General features: G+C 38.5%; 2 protein-coding genes and 1 pseudogene across 2 annotated transcripts in view; 2 read left to right on the plus strand and 1 right to left on the minus strand.

The window, feature by feature from the left end:
• SAMTOR (S-adenosylmethionine sensor upstream of mTORC1) overlaps window positions 1–11,744 on the plus strand; it is an 84,434-nt gene extending 72,690 nt beyond the window's left edge. The window contains exon 5 of the mRNA XM_024757839.1: window positions 8,520–11,744. Within this exon, the coding sequence (XP_024613607.1) occupies window positions 8,520–9,149 (630 nt within the window). The 3' untranslated portion in view covers window positions 9,150–11,744. The remainder of the gene's footprint in view (window positions 1–8,519) is intronic.
• On the minus strand, window positions 6,675–7,640 carry LOC112408248 (methyltransferase-like protein 9 pseudogene; annotated as a pseudogene).
• A 6,875-nt stretch (window positions 11,745–18,619) lies between the features above and the next one.
• The window catches only part of TMEM168 (transmembrane protein 168), a 52,237-nt gene continuing 50,342 nt past the window's right edge, over window positions 18,620–20,514 (plus strand). Inside the window, exon 1 of the mRNA XM_024757800.1 lies at window positions 18,620–19,166. The gene's annotated coding sequence lies outside the window, so the exon portion shown is untranslated. The remainder of the gene's footprint in view (window positions 19,167–20,514) is intronic.

The raw sequence follows: 20,514 nt of genomic DNA on the forward strand, positions 1-20,514 counted from the left end.
AAACAAGTAATAAAATGGCAATAAGTACATACCTATCAATAATCAGTTTAATGCCAATACACTAAATGTTCCTATCAAAAGACATAGAGTGGTTGATTGGCCTAAAAAACAAGACCCATCTATATGCTACCTATAAGAGACTCACTTCAGAGCTAAAGATACACACAGAATGAAAGTGAGGGGATGGAAAAGATATTTCATACAATGACAAGAAAGTGGGGGTAGCAATACTCATATTAGACAAAATAGAATTTAACAGAGTGTATAACAAAAGACAAAGAAAGGCATATAATGATAAAGGGATCACTATAAGAAGTTTTACACTCATTAACATATATACATCCAACACAAGGGCACCTAAATATATAAAGCAAATAACTAACAGACATAAAGGGAGAAATTGACAAGAATACAATAATAGTAGGGGAATTTAACACCTTACTGACATCAATGGACAGATCACCCAGATAGGAAAAAAATAAGGTAACAGTGGTCTTAAATGACAGAATGGACCAGTTGGACTTAATAGATATCTACAGGACATTCCATCACAAAACAGCAAAATACACATTCTTTTCAAGTGCATGTGTAATGTTCTCTAGGATCGATCACATGCTAGGCCACAAAACGAGTCTCAACAAATTTAAGAGAATAGAAATTCTATCAAGCATTTTTTCCAGCCACAACAGTATGACACTAGAAATCAGTTACAGGAAGAAAAATGGGAAAAGAACAAACAGGGAGACTAAAACAACATGCTACTAAAAAAAACAATGGTTCAATTAAGAAATCTAAGAGGAAATCAGAAAATACCTCAAGACAAATGGAAACGGAAACACAACTTCCCAAAATCTGTTGGATGCAAAAGCAATTCTAAGAGGGAAGTTTATCACAATACAGGCCTTCCTCAAGAAAAAAAATCTCAAACAACCTAATCGTGGACCACCTAAAGGAATTAGAAAAGGAAGAACAAAGCCCAAAGTCAGCAGGAGGAAGGAAATAATAAAGATCAGAGAGGAAATAAATAAAATAGAGACTGCCAAAAATAATGGAAAAGATCAATGAAACTAAGAGCTGGTTTTTGAGAAGACAAACAAAATTGATAAACTTTTAGCTAGGGTCACCCAAGAAAAAAAGAGAACCCAAATTAACAAAATAAGAAACGAAAGAGGAGAAATAACAACTGATACCACAGAGATACCAAAAAAAAAAAATAATAATACTATGAACAGTTATATGCCAACAAATTGGACAATCTAGAAGAAATGGATAAATTTCTAGAAACATACAACCTGCCAAGACTGAATCAAGAATAAACACAATTTGAACAGACTGATCACTGGTAGTTTAACTGAATTTGTAATTTAAAAGAACGCCCAGCAAACAAAAGTCCAGGACTGGATAGCTTCACAGAGGAATTCTGCCAAACATACAAAGAAGAGCTAATACCTTTCCTCTTCAAACTAGTCCATAATATTGAAAAGGACAGAACACTCTGAAATTCATTCTACAAGCCACCACTACCTTGATACCAAAAACAGCAAAGACACTACAAAAAAGAAAATTGCAGGCCAATATCTTTGATGAAAATAAATGCAAAAATCCTCAACAAAATATTAACTAACCAAATCCAACAACAATACATTAAAAAGATCATACACTATCATCAAGTGGGATATAGTCCAGGGATGCAAAGATGTTTCAATATTTGCAAATTAATGTGATACACCACATTAACAAAAGGATAAAAGTCACATGATCATCTCAATAGACACAAAAAGCATCTAACAAAATTTAACATCCATTCGTGATAAAAACTGTCATCATAGTTGGTATAGAGGGAACATTTCTCAACATAATAAAGACCACTTATGACAAACCCACAGCTAACTTCATACTCAACTGTGAATAGCTAAAAGCCTTTCCTCTAAATTCAGTAACTAAACAAGGACGCCCGCTCTCACACTTCTATTTATCATAGTAGTGGAAGTCCTAGCCACAGCAGTCAGGCAAGAAAAGGAAATAAAATGCATCCAAGTTGAAAGGGAAGAAGTAAAACTGTCATTACTTGCAGATGACATGATAGTTTATATAGAAAACTCTGAAGTCTCCACCAAAAAACTATTAGAACTAATACATGAATTTAGTAAAGTTGCAGGATATAAGGTTAATATACAGAAATCTTATGCTTTTCCATACACTAGTAATGAACTATTGGAAAGTGAAAGTAAAAAAAAAAGTCCCATTTAAAAATGACATCAAAAGGAATAAAATACCTAGGAATATACTCAACCAAGGAGGTGAAAGACCTATACTTTGAAAACTATAAAAAATTGATGGGGGGGGACCTTGAAGATGGCAGAAGAGTAAGACGCAGAGATCGCCTTCCTCCCCACGGATACACCAGAAATACATCCACACGTGGAACAACTCCTACAGAACTCCTACTGAAGAAGATGGGGAGAGTGGGAGGGAGGGAGATGCGGGAGGGAGGACATGTGGGGACGTATGTATGTGTATAGCTGATTCACTTTGTTATAAAGCAGAAACTAACACACCATTGTGAAGCAATTGTACCCCAATAAAGATGTTTAAAAAAAAAAACAAAAAAAAAATTGATGAAGGAAAGTGAAGATGACACATAAACTTGGAAGTATATCCTGTGCTCTTGTATTGGAAGAATTAAGGTTGTTAAAAGGGCCATACTACCCAAAGCAAACTACAGATTTAATGCAATCCATATCAAAATACCCATGACATTTTTCACAGAATTAAAACAATTAATCCTAAAATTCATATAGAATCACAAAAGACCCCAAGTTGCCAAAGCAGTCTTGAAAAAAGAAACAAAAACAAAACTGGAGATATCACGCTCCCTGGCTTTAGACTATACTACAAAGCTACAGTATTCAAAACAGCATGGTACCTGCACAAAAACAGACACATAGATCAACGGAACAAAATAGAGAGCCCAGAAATAAACCCACACACCTATGGTCAATTAATCTATGACAAAGGAGACAAGAATATAAAGTGGGCAAAAGACAGTCTCTTCAGCAAGTGGTGCTGGTAAGATTGGACAGCTGAATGTAAGCCAATGAAGTTAGAACACGCCCTCACACCATGCACAAAAATAAACTCAAAATGGCTTAAAGACTTAAACATAAGACATGATACCATAAAGCTCCTGGAAGAGAACATAGGCAGAACACTCTGACATAAATTGTAACAATATTTTTTCAGATCTGTCTCCTAGGACAAAAGAAATAAAAGCAGTAATAAACAAATGGGACCTAATTAAACTTAAAATCTTTTGCACAGCTAAGGAAGCCATCGACAATACAAAAAGACAACCCACAGAATGGGTGGAAATATTTGCAAATGATATGACTGACAAGGGGTTAATATCAAAATATAATAACGACTCATACAATTCAATATCAACAGAACAAACAACCCAGTCGAAAAATGGGCTGAACACATGAATAGACATTTTTCCAAAGAAGACATACAGATGGCTAATAGGAACATGAAAAGATGCTCAACACTGCTAATTTAGAGAAATGCAAATCAAAACAACAAAGAGATATCACCTTATATCTCAGAATGGCTGTCCTCAAAGTCTGCAAATAACAAATGTTGGAGAAGATGTGGAGAAAAGGGAACCCTTGTACACTGTTGGTGGGAATGTAAATTGGTGCAGCTACTAAGGAAAATAATATAGAGGTTCTTCAATAAACTAAAAATAGATAACCATATGATCCAGCAGTTTTACTCCTGGGTATATATTAGAAGAAAATGAAAACAGTAATTCAAAAAGATAAATGCACCCTTGTTTTCATAGCAGCGTTATTTACAATAGCTGAGATAAGAAAGCAACCTAAGTGTCATCAACGGATGGATAAAGAAAATACATACACATATATATACATACACACAGGTATATACACATACATACACACACAATGGAACCTTACTCTGCCATAAAAAAGAATGAAATTTCTGCCATTTGCAAAAACATGGTTGGAACTAGAGAATATTATGCTTAGTAAAATAAGTCAGACAAAGATAAATACTATATGATATCACTTATGTGTGGAATCTAAAAAATAAAACGAATGTATAGTAAAACAGAAACAGACTCACAGATATAGAAAACAAACTAGTGTTACCAGTGGGGAAGAGGGAAGGGAAGAAGGGCAAGATAGGAGTATGTGATTAATAGGTACAAACTACTGTGTATAAAATTGATAAGCAACAAGGATATATTGTACAGCACTCTGGAATATAGCCATTTCATAATAACTTTAATGGAGTATAATCTCTAAAAATACTGAATCACTGGGCTATACACCTGAAACTAATATTATAAATTAACCATATTTCAATTAAAAAAGAAGACATTGTTAAAAGAATGAAAAGACAAGCCATAATCTGAGAGAAATATTTTCAAGTTATATATCAGATTAAGGACTTGAATGAAGAATAAAGAACTTTCAAAATTCAATAAGAAAATAGGTTTTTGGGGCTTCCCCGGTGGCGCAGTGGTTGGGAGTCTGCCTGCCGATGCAGGGGACACGGGTTCAAGCCCTGGTCCGGGAGGATCCCACATCCGCGGAGCGACTGGGCCCGCGGGCCATGGCTGCTGGGCCTGCGTGTCAGGAGCCTGTGCTCCGCAGCGGGAGAGGCCACAGCAGTGAGAGGCCCGTGCACCGCGATGAGGGGTGGCCCCCGCTCGCCGCAACTAGAGAAAGTCCTCGCGCAGAAACGAAGACCCAACGCAGCCAAAAATAAATTAATTAATTAAATAAAATAAATTTATTTAAAAAAAAAGAAAATAGGTTTTTAACATTTAAAACGACCCAATCATTTTTCACTATGCAAAAAAATTGAACAAACACTTCACCAAAGAAGATACTCAGGTAAACATTACTACTCATTAGGAAAATCCAAATTAAAACTTCAATATACTACTACACACCTGTGACTATGATTAAAATTTAAAAGCCTGGCCATTCCAAGTGTTGATGAGGATTTGGAGGAACTGGAACTGCAATAAACTCCTGGTAGAAATGTAAAACTCAGTATAAGTGCTTTTGAAAATAGTTTTGAAGTTTCTTTAAAAGTTAAACATGCACGAACTGTATGATCCAGCCACCCCTTTCCTCAGTATTTGCCCAAGACAAATGAAACATGTTCATTCAAAGACAAACAGGAATGCTCATAGCAGCTCTAGTTGTAATAGCCAAAAACTAGAAACAACCAAGTTATCTATGAAAGGTATATGGATAAACGAAGTGTGGTATATCTTAATATAGTAGCCTACCTCAGCAATTAAAAAGGAATAAACTATCAATACAAGCAAAAAAATGGATTAATCTGAAAATAATTGTGCTGTATGAAAATAGTACATTATTCTGTATTATTCCACTTACATAAAATTCTAGAAAATACCCATTGATCTATAGAGATAGAAGTCACATCAACGATTGCCTAGTGGCAGGGGAAGAACAGGGAGGGTACAAGGAAGGGATTATATAAGGGGCACAGGAAAACTTTGGCAGGTGTTGGATCTATTCATTAATTTGATTGTAGTAGTGGTTTCATGAGTGTATAAATGTTAAAACTTACCAAAGTGTGCACTTTAAATGTTTGTGTGTCAGTTATACTTCAGGTTGTACACCAGTTATACTTCAATAAAGCTATCCCCCTGCCCCAAAAGGAGCAAAAGGAAGAAAATCTTTTTCCGCGTAGTTCCACGTAGTAGAACTTTGTGTCGCATTTCCTAATAGATAGTCCAGATGCTTATGTGACCAGCTTGTCTACACACTAACAGAATTGAGGGACTAAGGTATTAGTTCATATCTTTGATAATTAATTAACTATTGTTGTATATAAGGGTAACTAATTTTTATCTAATTTTAAAACTGCTTTCTTATTCTGGATTATTTCCACAGAGTTTTGTTTTTTTTTTTCCATCTCCAGAAAAGTTTATTAGCATGATTAAAAACATTTTTTGAATAATGATAGAATTTCTAAACATAAAAGAGTATCAGTGGCTATATCCTGTAACCAGTATTTGCAACTGGATGGACAGCTTTATTGCCAGTCTTCATTTTATTAAAGACAATCCATATTTATTGGTTCCATGTGAAGTCATGACTGTTGCTTTGCCTGAGAATGAGTCCCTCCTGCAATTAAGTATAAAAAAAAATATCTTCCAGGTGAACCGGTTTGCAGGGCAGAAATAGAGACACAGATGTAGAGAACAAACATGTGGACACCAAGGGGGGAAAGTGGCCGGGGGCGGGGAGTGCTGTGATGAATTGGGAGATTGGGATTGACATATATACACTAATATGTATAAAATGGATAACTAATAAGAACCTGCTGTATAAAAAATAAATAAAATTCAAAAATTCAAAAAAATACATATATCTCCCATAATCGGAGTGTGACCTGCATTACTGAGTAAAGAGTTAATAAAAGTCCTCAAAGAGTTGGGGTTTTGTTTTTCAAAAACATTTTTTACACACTACAAAGAAATAATTCGTATTTTGGCTTTTAAAATTCCTGCATGATATTTAGAATGGCAGCCCCCAAATGTCCTCCCTTCACAAAATTGAGAACACAGACCCTCTTCCGGAGCATACATTCTTGGGGTGGACTCTGAAGACTTCAACCTCCACATGTTTATACTGGTTTGAGAACAAAGACAGCGTCATCCAGAATGTAGTAGTCTTTATACATGTCACCTTCACACAGGTATGGCAGTCTGGTAAAAGCTTCGATAACAAAACCAGCTTTTCTGAAAACTTCAGGCAGACTATTCACTTGTTCTTCCCAGTTCTATCCCTTGATTTTCAAAATTTCTGATGGTTTATCCCACTTGCCATCTATGTTTTTCACATAGGGATGAAAAGGTAAGACCAGACCAAGGATGACCCTGCCTCTAGTTGGCTCCAAGACGCTTCTGATATCTTTTAACAAAGTCAGGGGTTGATCACAGCAGTCCAGCAAATTCAAGCAGCTGATGATATCATACTGGAACCCTGTATTCTGCCATTCATTTTTACCAAGCACTCTGTATTTCTTCTTCTGAGGCTGCCATATTATAGTTTCAGACAGCTCAGTGGCATAAATTTCTTCAAAATGAGGGCTCATGATTTTTGTGACTTCTCCATCTCCAGCAACTAAATCAAGAAATCTGTGGGTTTTCCAGTCTGGATTAATTTTAAGCAGTCTCTGAAACTGATCTGGTGAAAACACAAACATTGAGCCTCTTCCTAGCAACCCATTGATAGATGTTCTAGACATAAACTGGCTAAAAACAGATGACACAAAACAGTGATATAATTGGATAAATAGCCAGCCCGATTTCTCAGTGCTGTTGTTTAGGTCTGTGTTCCTTGATCAAGGTAACTGAGCAAAGACAGCCTGGAGTGATTCGCATAGTTTCTCTCTGTTGCACACAAACCACTGGTGGTTCTTCCTGCTGCCTTCGGCTGCCGCCAGCCCACCCCGGTCCGCTCGTCATGTTCACGTACAGGGAGCGGGTGAGCGGGCTCCGCAGGGTCCACATCCTCCGCGCCAGCCACACGGACGCCGGGCTCAGACAGCCAGCCCGCGAGCAGTCTCATCGGGGGCCGCGGCCACTCGCTCCGGTCATCGCCGGTGCCGGGACAGGGAGGAGGACGCGCTGCCGCCTCCAGCCGCCGCCGCCGCCGCCCAGGATTGAGCCATCGCGCCAAACTCGCCCATCCAGCCCCTTCAGGGCAGAGGCAGAGGGTCTCCATAGAGTTTTAATATTCAGCAAATGATACAGTGCTGTTTATTTCTTTACTTGTAGTGTATCTCATGGTCATTTGACTCAGTTAATTAAATTTAATACATAGTTTGTTTCAAGCCGGAGATCAGCTTTTTAATAGAATCAATATATTATTAAAATTACTTTTGAGATGGTTAAAGTTAATGGTTGAAAAGATGTTTTTCATGACCTTAAAAGTTCTGGTATTTTGTTTTTACACATTTATAACTCTTTCATTATCCTCTTTGACTTCTTTGATTCATCTTTATTTCATGGTATTTCTTGTTTAAAGTTATTTTTATGTAAGCCTGTTTTTTGGTAACTATAAATGTTTAAGTGAATATAAATATGACTAAGTTTAGAAATAAATCATCCCTGTAGGCTCTTACCCAAATAAAATTTCAAATAAACCCATATTATTTTTAAAAAATATATACTTAAACATTATTTCTAATTCTTAATTAATTGTTACTCAGAAATATTTTTTTTTAATAATGACTAGAAATTCTTTGGGCTTAATTACTCTGAGATTTTTCTGAGTAAAAGTTTTGGTTGAGTAAGTCTGTGCAAGTGGAATATTTATAAGGGAAAGGTACATAATTAAAGCTTGAATTATATAGAAATGCTATGAAATAGCTTGGTTTAAAATGTATGTAATTAGGTGGAGGTGATCTTAAAATTCTTAACATGCCTTGTTTTTCCCTTTCTGCAGAGTGTGTATAAATGTGACTTCCTGAATTTGCAGCTTCAGCAACCACTCCAGCTTGCACAGGATGCTATAGATGCCTTTTTGAAGCAGCTAAAAAACCCTATTGATTCTCTTCCTGGAGAACTTTTCCATGTGGTTGTTTTCTCTCTCCTTCTTTCCTATTTTCCATCACCTTACCAGCGATGGATTTGCTGCAAGAAAGCCCATGAACTGTTAGTGTTAAATGGTTTATTGCTTATCATCACACCTGATTCCTCCCATCAGAACCGTCACGCTATGATGATGAAAAGCTGGAAGATTGCTATAGAGTCCCTGGGCTTTAAACGTTTCAAGTATTCAAAATTTTCACATATGCATCTGATGGCATTTAGAAAAACCTCCCTAAAAACCACAAGTGACTTGGTTAGTAGGAACTACCCAGGGATGTTATATATTCCTCAAGATTTCAACAGTATAGAAGATGAGGAATATTCTAACCCTTCCTGCTACGTTCGATCAGATATAGAAGATGAACAGCTAGCATATGGTTTCACAGAGCTCCCTGAAGCTCCATACGACTCAGATTCTGGAGAAAGTCAATCCAGCTCTATTCCTTTCTATGAGCTAGAAGATCCCATATTACTTTTAAGTTAATATAAAAGCAAAAGGCCCTTTCAGTCCAGACTCCTAAACTTAATTGCTTACACTAATCAGAAATACTAACATGAACTCAGTACTTAAAACCTGCTTTGCATAGAAGAAATGCAAAGGTTTACAGAGTTTGCTATTTTTTTCTACTTCTGGATTTTAAAATTTATTCTTATATAGAAAGCTTAAAGTTTCATGCAGAGTGACTCCTGTCATAGCAGAAACCACTGTTATTTTAGCATTTAGCACTAAGATATTATAGAAAGGTACCTTTTTCTCTTTAGTGCTATTGTGAAAAATGAAGCATAATTTGCTATGTATTTTTCTTATTTTCATCTTTTCAGTGTTGACTTTAAACCATTGCAATGAGAAACTAAGATATGTAGAAAGCTGTAGGTTGCACTTTGATGACTCACAAGTTAAATGTGACAGAGATAGATTGGTTTAGTAGTTTTGTGATGCACTTATTCCTTTTTCTAACTAAATTGTTACCTGTTATAGAAAGCCATTTTGGCTCAGTTTTGTCTGATGATTGAACATTCCCCAAACTTCTTGGAATTGATAATTCTTATTCTTTCTTGCTTGCTCATTTGGCAGCATCAGACATTGGGGAGATATTTCCCCCAAAGTATGTATTCTAATTTGATTAGCATAGTACAGTAAACACCATTGCCAAAATAGAGTTTTCATATCTTTCTTGTTGATTTGGGCCTTGGTGTAAAGTATATTTAACGGTGAGAATTCACTTTTACTTTTTTACATTTAGGTTTCATTTACAAAATTTTCTATTTAAGCAAGGAACAATATAATACTCAATACTGACCCAAAACACATTTGTGAAAGGGTTTGCACTTGTAAGAGAGCTTATGTTCTACCTAGACCAACCTTAATAGGGTCCTCACCTTTCCATTAGGAGGTGCTGCACTACAAGTCTGGAATTATATAGAAAAATTTTAAATTAACCCTCTGCTGGTAATCTCATAAAATGGTTTTGACGTTTCGGTATTCTAATTTCTATCTAAATCCTAGCAGAAATTTTTCTTTGAATATATAAACCATTAGTTGGCTGTGGGAATTTTCCCTTTCCACATTGATAAATGCCTTTCTGTGTTTCTGAATCAGAAGCAAATGATTAAGGAGAAATATATGTCCAACAAGACAAGATTAGTTTAAATGGCTAAGAACATTTAGTCCACATTGTCTTGTCAGCCAGCAATTGTCATGTAAACTATCATTTTTAAGAGTGCCACTGTGTGGATTTTTTTTCAAGTGGTTATTACATTAAAATTACCTCATACTGAGGTTTTTGCACTGAAATATCACAGTTTCAGATTTCATGGTTAATGTTGTGTGTGTGCGTTTTTAAAGGAAATTTGCATTTTCAATAGTTGATCCTAAATTCATAAACTGAACTTCTTTACTCTGATAAAAGTGTTTTTGTGCTTATTGTGAATTGCTGTAGTTAACTCTGAATGTCAAACTTTATTTAGAAATAAAAAATTTACCCTTTAAGATATAAATGGTTGAGTGTGTATACCCAATATTTCAAATTAAATTTCACATTCTAAATTAATGAAAGTAACAAGACTGTAATTAACCTAAAAGTCAGTTGAGTAAATGCAATAAATATTGGTTGCTCAAATATGCCAGAAGTAACTTGAAGTTTTTCATTTACTTTCAATAGCATAAGATTACTTAATAATAAGGAATAATTAGGACTTTCTTTCCAATTAAGAACTACAGGTCAAGTCTTGTAACTCGCCCAAAAGAAGAAAAAAAACACTGTGTTCAGGGTAACATAGAAAAATGTGTGTTGTTAGTACCTCCTTTACCATACGGTCCGTTTTCTGTGATTTGGCTAAATGCTATCTTAAAGGCAAAGAAAAGCAACATACCAAACAAAAGCGCTTTGAAAGTAAATGAAAACAGTGCTTTTGAGAGGCTGGTGTAAGTATTGATATATGACCTTGGAGTTAGCCCATGTGTTACAGCTAAAATGTTGGTGCTATAAATTCTTCTGATTGTTTACAGATGTTGATTCTGCTTATGCTCCAAAGTGTGCATGATGTATTTTAAGTAGTACTTTAAAGAAAAATCTCTTTATAAAAACCTATACTCTCACTTAGTATAAATTTGTTTGGATTTATAAATCTCATTTGTTACTACTGTAAATTCATCTTCAAAATTAGGTTGGCGCAGGATTTAAACTAATACGTATTCCACCAAAGCCAATTCAACATATAAATGTTAAAATATAAGCAGTCATGTGGCTTGGTGCCAGATTATATATGTAATGACACAAGAAGTTATTAGAGCCTTTAATACTGTATGGGTACTCTTGAGAATGATTTTGTTTGGATATGAAGAAGTTAAGGGGCCTCCTGTCACATTCACAACAGTATTCTCCAAAATAATTTGATGTTTCAAAAACAAATGATCATTTGCTTGGTTTCTTCAGGATTATGACTAGATCAAGTGGTTTATATGGTAGTTGCCAAGTGGTGGGAGGTGGCTTACCTGAAAATGTATGTTTGTGTTTGTTGTATTTTTTCACATTTTGTGAACAAAGCACATTTATTAAAAATTTTAAATTTTCTAATATTCCTTGTCTGTTATTTACGAACTGAAAGTTTTGTGGTCTTGACCTAATCTCACTAAGTGATTTCAGAATTGGGAAGCAATTTAAAACTTAAATGACTTAGAATTTTCTATCTGGTTTCATCTAGTCCAGTCCCTTAATTTCATAAATTCATTCACTGAGATCCAGAGAGCTCAAGTGACTTATCCATTATCATGCTATTTACCGACGAACAAGGACAACAAACAACAAATTATAGTTCATTATATGTCAGCTATATCATACCCTGCTTTTCTTGAAAGTTAATTACATCCAAGATAATTTACCTAAGTATATCAGTTATTTTAGGGCAGCAGATGGCTTTCTCATAATGTGAAAGGGTTCTTTATTCATTAAACAGATATTTGAATTCTACCAAGTGCAATATGCTGGGGAAACAGCAGGGCTTGGTGTGTTCTCAGTCCCCTGCTTTCATTGGAACTTACGATCTAATGAAGACGACAAGCATTCTACATGGAGTTAACATATGTATTTAGGAATGATTGCCTACTGATCCTATACCTTTGCTCCTGCTTAACTTCCTTAATTTGTTTCCTAAATAGAACAAAAAGAGACAAAAAAATTTTAAAACACAACAAAAACTGTTTAGCAAATCACAAACACATTGTAGATAAGAGGGATATATTGTTCATCCCTCCAGAAAAGTGCAAACTGAAAATTCTAATCGTTAAAGGCAAGGAAAAAATGGAATTGAGCTTTTGTTCCATTTTCCCACACTTTTTGAGCACAGTGCTGCAATGGTATTCGTCTTCAAGAGTCCACATACTAGGTAAGTAGAATGTAGACTTAAGATCTGGCTCCTTCTTGGTGTTGGAAATTGTTAGACAGCAAAGGTGAAAACCAAATACCTCTAAATTACTAGTCCCAAAAAACAATACAAACGTTTATTACAAAGAATGTTTGTATTATAGTTTTTTTATTCGTTCCAAAAACTTGATTTGCAGTAACTTGCATGATAGTTCACAATAAAAAATTCATGTCCATGATCAACTGAACACAAAGCTCCCCAAAATTATTAGTGGTGGCCTATATTACATAATACCCAATAAACAAGCATGCTACAATAGCTAACAAATTAAGACCTCTAAATGTTATAAAAGGAGAGAAGTATTAGGTTTTCTAAACCCTATTTTGTCTTAGAGATATTCAAACCTTAATAATTGGAATCTCTTAATTTATTTTAAACTCAAGTTTGAATGTATGTTTTATCCCAAATTTGTTTCAGAATGAGCTCGGTAGTTTAGTATGTATTTTTCAGATAAGAATTTGTTACAGATGGCACTACTGAGTGGTAACTTTGAGTCTACATAAGCAGTGTTCAACTGTGAATTTTATTTTTAAACAGAACACCTTTGCTCAATTCCACTTTTTGCAATAATATAAAGCACTTGTTATTCATGTCACTGCTTGTCTTTAGTAATTGAATATATTGATAACTGTTTTGCACTATAGATTTTAACAGTTTCTAAGATTGGCCCCATCAGTAGTACCAAAGATGGTACCTATGTTTTTTAACTTACAGGAAAATACAAAAAATTAGGTCATAGGCGTTGACTGCAGGATTGTTTCTTAATTTGTCAATAAGATTGTAAAACATAAATTTGTTAATATTGTTGGATTGGAATACCCACGTAAATGATAAAAGTAGTAGGAAGCATTACTCAAAAGACAAAACAATGCCTGGTAGCATTTCCTGGCACTGGGCCTATTTGTACCTCTTTACAGAGAATAGCCAGGAGAATGTACATGCATTTTTATTGCTTGTATGTCTTATCTATTGAAGGCAGACACAACGAAGTAAATCAGTGATCTCCTAATAACATTCTTTCCATATACCTTTGAGCTGGTGTGGGGGGAATCAGATATCTAGAAGAATATGACTTCTTGTCACAGATACAGTCTACATGAGGCTATTATGGAATCCACATGTAAGTCATTTACATTTATTCCCTAGACTTACAAATCTTTCCTGGAGTTAACTAATGCCACTCTAGCTATTCCCATTACCTTCTACCAAGGAAAAAGAATACAAACATGGCCATGGCCAGTATTAATTTAGTTCTCCCTCAAACTCTTGTCCTGTAACATATCCCCTGTTTGGAGAGGGTTTGCTGAGACAGGCTAAAGTATGTAGGAAAGATAAAGTCATCCAGAAACAATTATAGTTTTTAAATCGCCACAGGCCTTTTCACTAGGAATCTAAGAGAAAACACTCGCAAAGCCAGGCCTAGAAGTAAAGTAGATGCATGATTGCTGGCAAGAAGAGAGGTAAGCAGGCTAAATCCCTGGAGCCTGCCTGCAAGTAGAAAGATGCTTAGGAAAGAGACCTGAGACAGAGGGTCTAATGGCTTGACTGTGAAAAGGAGCTTTTATGTTTTTCAACCCCATTGAAATATTATCACAGATTAAAGTACCAGAGTGCAGGTTACTGTGGAAAAATAGAGACCTGGGAATTTAAAAGTCAAGATAACATTTTGATAGGAAAAGTTCTGGATCTTGTGTGACCAGAAGTATTATCAAGGTAGGAGGGACCCCAGTGGCCTGGAGAATGATGCCAATTGGAATGAGCTATAGAATGGGAGTTAGAATGTCACAAACCATCTCCTTAGTCCTGCTTGATTCATCATTTGAGGCTTCATTACTACACTATTACACTAGACTAGGTACTGTAAGGAATAGGTGTCTGTTGTGCTCTTCAGAGCTAACAATGTAACTTAAGAAAAAAAAAGATACATTTGCATTAATATGAAGCAAGAAAAACTTTAAAATTGAAGAATAGTATATTCTGGCACTGCTGCATTTGGTGATACATATCAATGAAATCTGTTCATGTGATTATGGCACACTGTTCATAACCAATCTAGATGCAATTAAATATGGGTATCTCTCATCATGGAAGTACCAAATATAAATTATGCCCCTCCCTGCCTCTCCCAATTCAACCTCCTACACTCTCTCCTTCACCTTCAATGTTAACCCCCTGGGGGTGGGGCAAGGGAGAACCAAGCCTGTGCTCGCCTTTGCAACAGCTAGTCCCTCTGCCTAGAATTTCTCCCTCTTATATTGGATTTGCACGGCTAGCTGATTTTTGCTAATCAGATCTTAGCTTGCATGTCACCTCCTCAGGAGGATCTCCCCAGTCCACATAATCTAAAGTAGTCTCTGCATCACTCTATCTGAAGTTTATCCTTTTCCTTGTTTGTCTATACATATGGGCAAGGCCCTCTTCCATCCTATTCTGTATCTTCAGCTGAGAAAAGTGCCTTGCACAAACAGGTGATCAATAAATATTTGCAGATGAATTCATTTTACTTTATAGAATGCAAGCGAGATGACACAGCTTCACTGCCAATACTTAGTTTATGAATTTTTTTTCAGGGGAGGGGAGAAGGTCTAGGTCTGTTTTATATTGTTTATTACTTAATGTATTCTCAGAATCAGGATATAGCTCAATTTATACTTCAGAAAAGTCTGAATTGGTTTGTATAAAATATAGCTTAGATCAATACTAAGTAACTTCCCCCCTCCCCCCGCTTGCTTACTCCTACCCATTTAGATTTCTTGTATCTTAATCTCAGATCCTTTCTCACCATGTCTCTGTGACATCCAATCCCCACCTCTCTCTCATTGCCAATAAAATAAGTTTGTAAACCATCATTACCTTTACTACATACTAAAAAGGAAGACTTAGCTAATTGATATCTTTCAACTCCACAAGAGAAGTGGTACTCCAGCAGTTTCTTAATTTGTGTAAGGGATACATTATTCCAACTACTGCCCAATGACTTTATATCCAGATAGGTTTCCACCATTAAATACTATGACATCTTGGGCAAATTTCCTCAGGACTTATTTCTTAATCTACACATTTTGCTGTGTTGAAGATAGGTTTAAAAACAATTTATATAAAACAAGTAATACAATCTTGTCACATAGTAGGGATATAACACATAGTATTATTTGTTTTAGCAAATAGGCTTTAATAGCCCTGTTACTTTCTTTTAGTCTTGCCTGTTCTGTGCCTTCCACACACATTAACCATTTCACAGCCACCATCACCACTCTCACTACTGCCCCAGGAGCTTACCTTGCTGCATTCCTGCAGTTACCCAGGGAGCATAGCTTTCTGTGCCTGCTTTTTTGAGTCAATAGCTTCCAGCTGGTGCTCATGATTGGTTGAGTAAATACTTGGCATTTCAGTTTCAGCTACTAGACTTGTAAGGTTGGGGGGTGTGAGTGAAAAATGTTGGCTGCCTTGTCAGTAAACAAAGAATGTTGCAGCCATCAAATTACAGGTCCCTCCCCACCGCCGGAAGGTGAGACCTGAGGAGACTCAGGATGGGAAAACACAGGATACTGGCTCAAGGTAGCTGATGTACATATCAAAGAAATGATTCCAGTAAGCCCAGACTATTGCATCTTCCCATATATAGAAAAGTGTTAAATTCATTAACTTGAGATGTCTGGTTTTCTTTAATTAACACTAATCTTTTGAAATTCCGATTACTTGGTCTTTGTTGTGAAAACTCCTATATATCGAGGCTTCTCCCTTACCTCCTTGGAGCAGTCTCTCAGAGCAATCTGAGACTGTGTCCTGGGCTTAAGTCCTCTGTTTTGTCTGCCAGATAAAACATAATTCTCAACTTTTAGGTTGTGCATTTTTTTCAGTCAACAGGGGAGAATTCACCACACATGGAAACAGGGTTCAGGTGGTGGGAATCCATCAAAGGCAAGTTGAATTAGAAGTGAGGACAATATATTCAAGTAGAAACATCTAGCAGGTAGTTGGAAATGTGACGCTGAGAAACAGAGAAACAGAGTTACAGATTTGGGAGCTGGGTACTGATTGAATTTAGAGTTAGACAGGAGTCTGGAGAGAATCAAACACAAAATTTTCATTTACAAATGAGGAATCTGAGTCTGAGGGTGCTTCATCACTTATAGACGTGCTGTCCACTCCAACCCCTCACCATCTATGAAATGAAAATGAAGAAATTCATACTCTGTTAGGGGAAATAGAACAAGAAGATAGAAGACACTAATAGAAAATAAGTGGGAGGAGAGGACCTACTCTGTTCTATTATTTCATTTAACAAATATTTAAGTACCAACTATATATCAGGCACCACGTAGGCCTATTTAATGGTGAGCAAAACTGGACATGTCCCTGCATTTGAGGAAATGGAAGCAGGCTAGGGTGCAGAGTTGGGGGAGTGTGGTGGTAAAATCATGCAACTCAGATTGGGACTTCAACCCAGCCGGAACCCAGATTGGGACCTGAACCCATGGTCTTTTAGCTGAGATCATACACCTGGTCTCAGGACTTAAAGAAGCTCAGGTTCTTGATGTCTCCTTGCAGAAAGAATTCAGTGAGAGACAAAATGATAGGTAAGAAGTGAATTTACTTAGAGAGAAACACACTCCACAGAAAGAGTGTGGGTCATCTCAGAAGGCGAGAGGCCCCGAAATATGGGGTGGTTAGTTTTTATGGGCTGGGTAATTTCAAAGGCCAATTAGTGGGAGAATTATTCCAGTTATTTTGGGGAAGGGGTGGAGATTTCCAGGAATTGGGCCATGGCCCACTTTTTGACCTTTTATGGTTGTCCTCAGAACTGTCATGGCACCTGTGGGTGTGTCATTTAGCCCGCTGATGTATTACAATGAGCATATAATGAGGCTCAAGGTCCACTGGAAGTCAAATCTTCCGCCATCTTGGACCTAGTTGGTTCTAACCAGTTTTTGTCATGTCCTATGGCTATGTCATTCTTTTAAAGGTTGTGCCCTGCCCCCTTCCCTACTGTTTCAGTTGGAGGTCAAGCTGCTGTATAGTCTGTTGTGCTTTATTCCAAAGGAGATAAACCATGTAAAGGTTTTAAGGTAATTTTTATTTTATTTTATTTTATTTTTTGTGGTACGCGGGCCTCTCACTGTTGTGGCCTCTCCCGTTGCGGATCACAGGCTCCGGACGCGCAGGCTCAGCGGCCATGGCTCACGGGCCCAGCCGCCCCGCGGCATGTGGGATCTTCCCGGACCGGGGCACGAACCCGTGTCCCCTGCATCGGCAGGCGGACTCTCAACCACTGCGCCACCAGGGACGCCCTAAGGTAATTTTTACATACATCATCTTATTTAATCCCTACAACAACCCTGTAAGGTAGGTATTATTAGCATTCTACTTACATATGAGGGAACTGGGGTTCATAGAGACTGACCTCGCTAAGTGCTATGAACAGTAGAAAATTATGGTAGGGACAGAAGGCTGGCAGGCAGGAAGGGCTTCTTGGAGAGGGAGGGGGAATTCATACTTTTTGAGGGCCTACCTTATGATGCCAGAAAAAAAAATGTTTTACTGAATATTCACAACATGAAAGGAAGGTTTCCTTCCTTTGCAAAGAAGGTTTTGTTACCATTTCTTAGATGGAGAAACCTAGGTGGTACATAGGAAGGGGAGAAACCAGAATTCAAACCCCAAAATCATCAGCTCCACAGCTGTTGTGAAACGCTGCCGAGGAATATCCCCTTATGTTTATTCAGTGCGTTCAGATACAAAGAAGAATTAGCCCTGGAATGTGAAGGACCCTCAGGATGCGGGGCCGGTGAACGTGTAAGGGACGGGGTGGGGGGGGAGAGGGGTAATGGAATGGGTCAGGACTGGGGGAGCTTAGCGTTGTCGGCGGAGTAAAGACCCAGGCGGTTTATGAAAGGAAGTCTTAATTAGAAAAGGAGGCGAGGAGGGCTTTGAAGGCGAGCCTAAGGAGCTTGAGCTTTTAGCTGGTCAGTGGACACAAAGCCATATATTATGCGATAGGTATCAAAGAGCAGCAACGCCTCCTGCAGTATTTACTGTTTTTGTGTGGCCGGCCGGCCCGGCCGCTTTGCCCCGGTCTCGGTCAAGCCCGAGGTGGCGGCCTAGAGGCTTGATGGACACGGTCGGCCTGATCCTTCGTGGTCTTCCAGCTCCCTGTTCGCCGCCCATTCCAGGTCCAGGAAGGCGACAGCTTGTACCCCAGGTGGGGCCGTTTGCGCTCGCGCAGCGCCGAACGCACCTGGGTCCGCGGCGGCTCGGAGGGTTTGGGCGGGGAGGGGGGCAGGGCCTGGGCCGGCTCTCAGGGAGGAAGCGCGTTGTGCGGCTTGACCCCGGCGGCGTTCCGTACCGTCGCGGATCCGGCGGCGGGAATATGGCGGCCGTAACCGGGCCAGTAACGGAGAAAGTTTCCGACGAGACTGGCCTGTGCTAGAGCGTGCGGCCTCTGGCCCTCGACTCCCCTGGAATCCCGCCTCCCCACTCCGAGTCGCAGGCTCAGCCGCAAGGGCCCTCCCTTTACCGTGCTGGCCCCAGCGCCGACTCCGAGGGTTGAGAGAGTTGGTAGCAGCGGCCGAGTCAGGTAGGTGGGCGAGGGGGTCACTGGCGAGGCGGTGAGACCTGGGCACAGTCACCGCCCGGGGCTCAGAGTGGTGCGGGCCCCAAGCTCCGCCCAGCCGGCCTCCTGGGGCGGAGGTAGGGATACCTGCCCGGAGAGAAGTTGATGGTGTGGGGTGGAGGATGGAAGGCGGGGCGCCTCTCCGTATCCCCCAGCAGTTCCCCACTGAGCTGGGTTATGGTCGACAACAGCGAGGCTTCTTCTTGGGCCTCCCACATCTTGCTAGGAGGAGGCAGAATGGAAGAAGAATTGTTATCGCTGCCCTATTGCTGAGGGATTTAGTATTCGAGGTGCCATTCTCGTTGTATGAGATGGGTCCAAAGAGTTATTATCATGAATTCATAGAACCGAAGCACTGGAATTCCCCGACCCTGGGTGCTCAGTATGTTCTTTCAGCTTTTGACACTTCCCCTAGATGGGACGGAAATAGTTTCTGAGTCTAAAGACGTTGCACGTGATATAGTGTGTCTTGGATTCCCTAGAAGTAGGACATGAAAGAGAACTTGTTGGTCTGGAGGAATTTGGATGAATTAAGTGAAGGCTGGCATAAGTCCGAGAGAGAAGCAAACCAATTAGACAACTTGTTTACTCTTTGTATATTAATACGTGCCCTATAACTGATTGGCATTGTTGTTAAATATAGTTATTTCTGCATCACTCTTTATTTCTTCAACAAGTACGTGTTGAATACCTACTTGGTGTCGAACTTTCTGCTAAACAGTACTTTTTGCTAAACAGTATTCAATACTGGTGTACAGTATCGAAGACAGACTTTCAGAGACCTTTTGATCTAATGGGGAATGCAGATTTTAAACAGCTGATGGTCAATATTTTGCTGTTACAGAGGAAGTACATGGATCATATAAATGAGTCAAGGTGATTGCCCTAAGAAAATCATTTAAGCTGAGGCATAAAGAGTAAAGAATAGGAGTGAGCCAGGTGTGAGGACTGGGATGGGGCCAAGAGGAGGGAAAGCAGTGCACCTGGAGAGGGAATAGCATTAGTATGGTTCAGAAAGGTATGGCTAGAATACAAGTTCAAGAGGAAGAATGGTAAGAGATGAGGCAGGAGAGTTATGCATATCCAATGAGGAGAGTGTTATAAGGCATTTTAAGGAGTTTAGACTTTGTTGCTTAGAGTGATGGGAAGCTGCTGGGGGCTTTTACGTAACAGAATGATGTGACAAATTTTGGCTTTAAAAAAGATACTTCTTGGAGAAGGGCAAGAGTGGATGCAAGGAGACATTCAACCATGAGATGATGGTGGCCAGAACTGGGATTGTGACCTTGAGGATGAAAAGAAGTAGATACAT

The sequence above is a fragment of the Neophocaena asiaeorientalis genome, unplaced genomic scaffold (genome assembly GCF_003031525.2).
Source record: "Neophocaena asiaeorientalis asiaeorientalis breed wild unplaced genomic scaffold, Neophocaena_asiaeorientalis_V1.1 scaffold116, whole genome shotgun sequence".
Lineage (NCBI taxonomy): Eukaryota > Metazoa > Chordata > Mammalia > Artiodactyla > Phocoenidae > Neophocaena > Neophocaena asiaeorientalis.